At 41.7% G+C, this 8604-nt stretch overlaps 1 protein-coding gene across 1 annotated transcript in view; it reads right to left on the bottom strand.

Annotated features, from left to right (window-relative positions):
• Window positions 1–446: 446 nt before the first annotated feature.
• The window catches only part of LOC138950868 (uncharacterized), a 30225-nt gene continuing 22067 nt past the window's right edge, over window positions 447–8604 (bottom strand). Inside the window, exon 2 of the mRNA XM_070322578.1 lies at window positions 447–1104. Within this exon, the coding sequence (XP_070178679.1) occupies window positions 892–1104 (213 nt within the window). The 3' untranslated portion in view covers window positions 447–891. The remainder of the gene's footprint in view (window positions 1105–8604) is intronic.

Below are 8604 nucleotides of genomic sequence, written 5' to 3' on the forward strand. Positions count from 1 at the left end.
ATTTATTTTACAAAGTCAAAATTTACACACAGGCTGCTTCTTGATTTCTTAGTTTTGATGAACAAAAAGATATCATTTTGGGGAAAAAATGGACTTACTCGGTTTTGTCAGCACATGGCAGATGTACTTAAAACAGTTTTTAAGGTGTGGACTTACTTTTTTATATCTCCTTATCTATTTATTTTACAAAGTCACAATTTACACATAAGGTGCGCCTTAATTTCTAAGCTTTGATGAACAAAAAATATCATTTTTGAAAAAAATGGACTTACTCGGTTTTGTCAGCACACGGCAGATTTGGTGTTTAACGTCGTTTTCAACCACGAAGGTTATATCGCGACGGGGAAATGGGAGGAGATGGGATAGAGCCACTTGTTAATTGTTTCTTGTTCACAAAAGCACTAATCAAAAAATTGCTCCAGGGGCTTGCAACGTAGTACAATATATTACCTTACTGGGAGAATGCAAGTTTCCAGTTCAAAGGACTTTACATTTCTTACATACTGCTTGACTAAAATCTTTACAAACATTGACTATATTCTATACAAGAAACACTTAACAAGGGTAAAAGGAGAAACAGAATCCGTTAGTCGCCTCTTACGACATGCTGGGGAGCATCGGGTAAATTCTTCCCCCTAACCCGCGGGGGGCAAGCTTCTAGGCATTGGCTCTACACTGAGGGCTAGGGGCGTGCCTGTTCAGCTTCCTCTTGTGTCAAATGTCGTATGCATTTAAACCGCTTACGTACTCGTACTTCTCTTTGTTTCTCAGATCTTAAGGTTCCTACAAAAACACCTTTGCTCTTAAAAAGTCCACGGATAACCTGATAATTAAGCTTCCAGGCATCGGTTCTTTTTTTTTCTCTTTTTTTTATGGAAACCAGCTTTTCTTCTAGGCATTGGTTCTACACTGAGGAGCGTGTCTGTCCAGCAGGTGAGTGAGCGACATGTAGGGGTCAACCCAGGCATATGACCCGTCCAGCTTGCGTCCCACTCTGACGTCACAGAGGTCAGCGGCCCGAGTCAGAGTTCGACAGGTGCCCTGTGAGATGTCGGTCCCGTTTGCTTCGCGGTTACACATCACCTTGAGACAACTCGCGTACACCTGGACAGTAAGAATCATCAAATCAAATCAAACCAAATTAAATGTTATTTTATTTTATTTTACGAGTGTTGTACACATCACGTTGAGACAACTGGTGTACACCTGAAAAGTAAGAATCATCAAATCAAATCAAATCAAATGTTATTTTATGTTATTTTATGTTATTTTACGAGTGTTGTACACATCACGTTGAGACAACTCGCGTATACCTGGAAAGTACGACTCATCAAATCAAATCACATTTTATTTTATTTTACGAGGGTTGTTGCATGTGTGTAATGAATATTAAAACGTCCTACATGCACACAAGGCTAAGTCAATTAAGGACTATAGCCTGAGTAATATAAACGAGCTTTTATTCAACCAGCCCTCGCCCTGAGAGGGACCACTCTAATCACATATATACACAGACATTCATATAAAAACGAAAAACAACAAGTCGCGTAAGGCGAAAATACAACATTTAGTCAAGTAGCTGTCGAACTCACAGAATGAAACTGAACGCAATGCAACGCAGCAAGACCGTATACTCGTAGCATCGTCAGTCCACCGCGCACGGCAAAGGCAGTGAAATTGACAAGAAGAGCGGGGTAGTACTTGCGCTGAGAAGGATAGCACACTTTTCTGTACCTCTCTTCGTTTTAACTTTCTGAGCGTGTTTTTAATCGAAACATATCAGATCTATATGTTTTTGGAATCAGGAACCGACAAGGAATAAGATGAAGGTGTTTTTAAATTGATTTCGACAACTTAATTTTGATAATAATTTTTATATTTTTAATTTTCAGAGCTTGTTTTTAATCCAAATATAACATATTTATATGTTTTTGGAATCAGAAAATGATAAAAAAATAAGATGTACGTAAATGTGGATCGTTTTATAAAAAACATAATTTTTTTACAATTTTCAGATGTTTAATGACCAAACTCACTCATTAGTTTTTAAGCCACCAAGCTGAAATGCAATACCAAACCCCGGCCTTCGTCGAAGATTACTTGACCAAAATTTTAACCAATTTGGTTGAAAAATGAGAGCGTGACAGTGCCGCCTCAACTTTCACGAAAAGCCGGATATGACGTCATCAAAGACATTTATTGAAAAAATGAAAAAAACGTATGGGGATTTCATACCCAGGAACTCTCATGTCAAATTTCATAAAGATCGCTCTACACACACACACACAGACAGACAGACACACACACACACACACACACACACACATACACCACGACCCTCGTCTCGATTCCCCCTCGATGTTAAAATATTTAGTCAAAACTTGACTAAATATAAAAACAAAACAAGTCGCGTAAGGCGAAAATACAATATTTAGTCAAGTAGCTGTCGAACTCACAGAATGAAACTGAACGCAATGCCATTTTTCAGCAAGACCGTATACTCGTAGCATCGTCAGTCCACCGCTCATGGCAAAGGCAGTGAAATTGACAAGAAGAGCGGGGTAGTAGTTGCGCTAAGAAGGATAGCACGCTTTTCTGTACCTCTCTTTGTTTTAACTTTCTGATCGTGTTTTTAATCCAAACATATCATATCTATATGTTTTTGGAATCAGGAACCGACAAGGAATAAGATGAAAGTGTTTTTAAATTGATTTGGACAATTTAATTTTGATAATAATTTTTATATATTTAATTTTCAGAGCTTGTTTTTAATCCGAATATAACATATTTATATGTTTTTGGAATCAGCAAATGATGGAAAATAAGATAAACGTAAATTTGGATCGTTTTATAAATTTTTATTTTTTTTACAATTTTCAGATTTTTAATGACCAAAGTCATTAATTAATTTTTAAGCCACCAAGCTGAAATGCAATACCGAAGTCCGGGCTTCGTCGAAGATTACTTGACCAAAATTTCAACCAATTTGGTTAAAAAATGAGGGCGTGACAGTGCCGCCTCAACTTTCACGAAAAGCCGGATATGACGTCATCAAAGACATTTATCAAAAAAATGAAAAAAAAAGTTCGGGGATTTCATACCCAGGAACTCTCATGTCAAATTTCATAAAGATCGGTCCAGTAGTTTAGTCTGAATCGCTCTACACACACACACACACACACACACACACACGCACAGACAGACAGACACACATACACCACGACCCTCGTCTCGATTCCCCCTCGATGTTAAAATATTTAGTCAAAACTTGACTAAATATAATCAGGGGCGGGAGAGGGACAGTGTGCGAATGACGTGATCAAAATGGGGTGTATTGAATGCCTGAAGACAGGTGCAACTCCCACATGCACTCGTTTTCCGCATGAGTGGTGTTTTACGTGTATGACCGTTTCTCTCTCTCTCTCTCTCCCTCTCTCTCTCTCTCTCTCTCTCTCCCTCTCTATCTCTCTCTCTCTCCCCCCCTCTCTTTCTCTCTCTTCCTCTCTCTCTCTCTCTCTCTCTCTCTCTCTCTCTCTCTCTCTCTCTCTCTCTCTCTCTCTCTCTCTCTCTCTCTCTCTCTAAAAGAAGCTCGTTTATATTGCTTATGCCACAACCCTCGTAAAATAAAATTTGATTTGATTTGATTTGATTTGATCTCTCTCTCTCTCTCTCTCTTTCTCTCTCTCTCCCTCTCTCTCTCTTTCTCTCTCTCTCTCTCTCTCTCTCTCTCTCTCTCTCTGCCATCTCACGCAGTCGTATTCCGTTTTCGGGGTAGTAGTATACGCTGGTTATTTTGTGTTTTCTTCATCCCTATACGTACGCTGACATGGGTTTCAGGAGCTTTTTCGATTCTATCCGGTCGTCTGTGTACCAGGCAATCCATTCCAGAGAAAATGATTTTTGAGGAAATGAATAACGCCGAGGGTTTAGGAGGCCAGCGGGCCGTGTAGGCTAAGTCCCCTGGCCGGGGTCCAGCGGCTGAGCCCCCGGTGACGCTGGAGTATGTTGGCCTTGGAAATATGAATTTAACCCCTTATGGTGAAAAATACATTGTGCATGTGAAGAAAAATAACCAATGTTGTCCTTCTCACCTGGGTTAAAGTGTTTTGTTTTGTTTTTTTGTTTTTGCTTTCGCGGAAAGATATGGAGTATATGATCATTCGAGTTTTACGCCCTCGCGGCTTTTGATGACATGCACAAGTGCATGCGTGTTTAGGTGGTATCAGCCATTTGCACTTATGGCAGAATGACCGAGGTCTTTTACGTGCCACTGTGGTGACACAGGGGTGGGCCAAGGATACCGTATCTGGGACTGCACATACAGTTGATCCGTGTCCGTCTCGGAGTCGAACCTGCGACCTTATGATCACAAGTCCTGTGCTCTACCAGTTGAGCTAACCGGGCTCAGGCGAGTTACTTTACTTTGTAATTTACGTTTTCAGAGCCATCATCGGGCTATAGCGACCACTTTCGGTCTGACCCTTGCGTGGTCGTTAGAGACAGTTTCGACTATAGTTCATTGTCTTTCTGTATGCTCTCTTGCATGCGGTGAGAAAATGTCTATAGTTCTCTAATTCTAGTCTTTTTTTGCCGGCGGTTTCCCGTTCCAGTTCTACATATGGACCACGGTATTGATCGTTATGCGGGATCGGCCTCCTTCGAGAACGAGAGGCACACATAATTATGGAAAGGAAACAAAAACAAGTGCAAAACCTGTCAATGTTGCTTCCGAAACATTCAATGAAGGACCGACGATCGCTCACAGACGTGTGCAAGGTAGCACCATTATAACACACACCCACCCATCCCCCACCCCCCCCCCCATCCCCATGTCGTATACGTATGTAGCAAACACATAAAACGAAATACTCGTTCAAGGTATTTGACAGTCGAGGTAGGCTGTTGTTTCTGCATTTTTAAGTGTGAAAACTATATCTCCGGATCAAATTAACTGTAATCTCACAGATGATGATGATGATGATGATGATGATGATGATGATGATAATGATCACAGCCAGCCAGCCAGCCAGCCAGCCAGCCACACACACACACACACACACACACGCGCGCGCGCGCACATACACACACACACACACACACACACATCCACACACACACACACACACACACACACGGGCGCGTACATCCAAACACACACACACACACACACACACACACACACACACACACACACACACACACACACACACACACACGCAATGTCGTATGCAGCAAAAACATTAAACGAAATACTTGTTCTAATTTTGGGGGAGTCGAGGTAGGCGGTTGTTTGTGCATTTCTAAGCGTGAAAACTTGTATCTCTGCCGATCAAATTAGCTGTAATCTCACGGAAAGCATCGTGTGCAGCAAACTCATAAAACGCACACGATACAATCTCGTTGATCCATGTTGGCGGTTGTTTCTGCATTTCTAAATGTGAAAACTTATATCTATGCGCATCAAATTATCCGTTATCTTACGGAAAGCATCAAATGACACGCTAGCAACTCTCTTTAAGTCAAGGTAGGCGGTTGTTTTTTTGTGCGAACAAAATCCTGCAACGCACATTATATTGCAGGCCTTAAAGTTTTTAAAAAAAAAAGGCCTTTTACTAGTGATTCTGAACGTCAATCAATCAATCAATATGAGGCTTATATCGCGCGTATTCCGTGGGTACAGTTCTAAGCGCAGGGATTTTATTTTTTATTTTTTAATTTTTTATTTTATGCAATTTATATCGCGCACATATTCAAGGCGCAGGGATTTATTTATGCCGTGTGAGATGGATTGTTTTTACACAATACATCACGCATTCACATCGGCCAGCAGATCGCAGCCATTTCGGCGCATATCCTACTTTTCACGGCCTATTATTCCAAGTCACACGGGTATTTTGGTGGACATTTTTATCTGTGCCTATACAATTTTGCCAGGAAAGACCCTTTTGTCAATCGTGGGATCTTTAACGTGCACACCCCAATGTAGTGTACACGAAGGGACCTCGGTTTTTCGTCTCATCCGAAAGACTCGCAGAGAGCAAACTTCACAAGCCGAACCAACAATGTGTTTCAGCAATTTGACTCGCAGTTGGCGAGAAGATGAACATTTCCCCTCGCCACTTTCAGGCCTGTATTGTGACAGCTGGTTAAGCGTGACTGTTTTTAACAGTTAAGGAACCATTTTTTGCTTCATGTTGATAACTAGCTTGCTTTCTTGCGATGAAGTTTCATTGTGTGTTCAGTAGCTGTTCTTTGGTTAGTTAACCGTTAGGCATAATTATGGCGACTTAGCTCTGATAGACATTCAGCGAGTGAAAAGAGACCCACACCGGCAGCGCTGACTGCCAGCACTGACACATAATGATCCAACTGGATCTCCAAACCAACTCCATGACGCTACTTGACAACAACCTCCGGCTCGGGTGCCTCGTTGACCGGGAGCTAGAGCGCGACAACCATCCCTCCCTTGCGGTGGCCCTTTTCATTTTTTTCTTTATTTTCGTCTGTCTCTTTTTTTCCCCCATCTAAAGTCGGGGTCAAGCCTGGAAACATGCCTCTAAGGGTTTTACCGTGAGGGCGTTAAACATTACTTATCATCAGCAACAGTTGTGTAACCGAGTGCCGTAACACTACGATCACCTCGGGAGGCGAAGTGCAATCAAACATGATTGAAAATGTTAGGGCCAATTTCTTACCCCTATAAAAACTGTTATGCAAACCCGAAGGTTTCCATGAACATACAGACAATCGGAAACCACCAGACCCCATCACAAACAGAATTCCACAATCCACCGCGTGTTGACTTAATTAAGGCCAACAACTCGGGTGCAGAGTCTGCTGTGAAAGGAGCGGTAGCCTCCCCTGTCACAGGTGAATAAAGACGCATTCACAATTAGTCAATATTAGGAGCAAGGGTGGAGGGGCCTTCCCTCCCCTCTTGACGCCTCTTGGCATGATGAAAGTACTATCTTGACTTATAAATGATGTGCACTGTCTTGTGGCTGGAGAACAAGTGACGAAGAAAGACAAGACAAGACAAGACAAGGGATAATAATGTCCCACAGGCATACATTTTTATGTATGGGGTCAAAATATGATAGTGTGAAGAAGAAACTCGGTCGCAAGAGCCATTAAAACATTCGATTGCGCAATCGCTTCATTCGTAAGGTGTTTGCAAGCATTCGCAACACTCGCAAGGCCACTCGCAACATTCATAATATTATAATTTCGCAAGAAATTCTGATATGGATTCGTATGCATTCGCAATAATCGGCAGAAATTCGCAAGCACTCGCAACCATTCGCAAGGATTCGTAAGGCTTGATATTTTCAATATTTGTCCTGTCCATTCTTCTCTGTTTTTGCCGAATACAATATTTTCATAATCGCAAGGATATTCGGGACTGTGTGAGACGGGCATAAGTGTACTTGTGCACATGCATTACAACTAACTTTTTTTTTTGGGGGGGGACCTCAGTTGCATGCAGGCTAGCTGCTTCAACCGTACTTTTTTTTCATTTGTGTTTTTCATTTTCAGGTCGGGAGCATCCTTCTTCATTGGTCTTTTCCCTTAAAGGCACACTCAGCTTCCCATAAACCGTCTGGTCCCAGACACTGTCAGGCTTTGACACACACCCTTTTGCTTAAACACTCACCGCTTGAGAACATCCTAGGTGCTCTCCGTAAAGAGCGAGCATTTTTCAAAGAATGTATTTTTGCGTGGCCAGACGGATTGTCTAACCCACAATCGGACGCCCCGTTTTGGCGCTCGAACTAACTTTTAAAATCTAAAAAATGAATTGACAGCTTATAAAAGTACTCATAAAAGATTTCTTTTTTCATCAAGACAAGGTTAGTACAATTCGAAGTTTTGAAAGTTTGAAAAAAGGGAGCCCGGAAGCTGTTCACGCAAGGTCGTGTTTTTCAAGCAGACGAATTTTCTGCATAACGCTTGCCAACCGCCGCCAATTTGTTTGTGTGACTCGCAGTAGTTTGTTGCATTTTAGATTCAGAGGTACAACATTACGTGCTTTTGCAGATACAGCGAGTCGCGTTGAAATCACAAACTGACGACAAAATTGTGAAAAAATTAAGGAAAGTGGATCACACGGGTTCACGATGGCTCAGGGGTAAAATAAAACACGAAATCTGGTGTGTGGTTTACGCAAGCTAAATAGCCATTCAAACGGACTGTGTATCATTGAATGCTATTAAATGATGTTGTAGGTGTGTTCCATAAGGTTAGAACTGCTTTTTTCGTGAGGAGATTTAAATCGTTCTGTAAACCATTTGAGGCAGACTGGGCCTTTAATCATTTATAATATAACCCTAATCTCCTCTATCATGGACAACTACCAAACCGGACCTGACACATACGGCGTAGAAGTCCGGGACCGAAGTGTCAAGTCGTGTAAAGATTCCAATGATATAGGCAACAGGGCTTGTGTGCACTAGAAATGTCCCCGACTGGAAGGGAACCAAGCGCGTAGTAGAACTGCTTGAAATTGAAATTTTATTTTAGATTTCCTCCAATCTGAGTCAGAGGCCCGGGTTTCACAAAGTTTCTAGAACTTGCACGTGCAAACTAACCCAGAAAATAGATTGA

This window comes from Littorina saxatilis, linkage group LG16, assembly GCF_037325665.1.
Source record: "Littorina saxatilis isolate snail1 linkage group LG16, US_GU_Lsax_2.0, whole genome shotgun sequence".
Lineage (NCBI taxonomy): Eukaryota > Metazoa > Mollusca > Gastropoda > Littorinimorpha > Littorinidae > Littorina > Littorina saxatilis.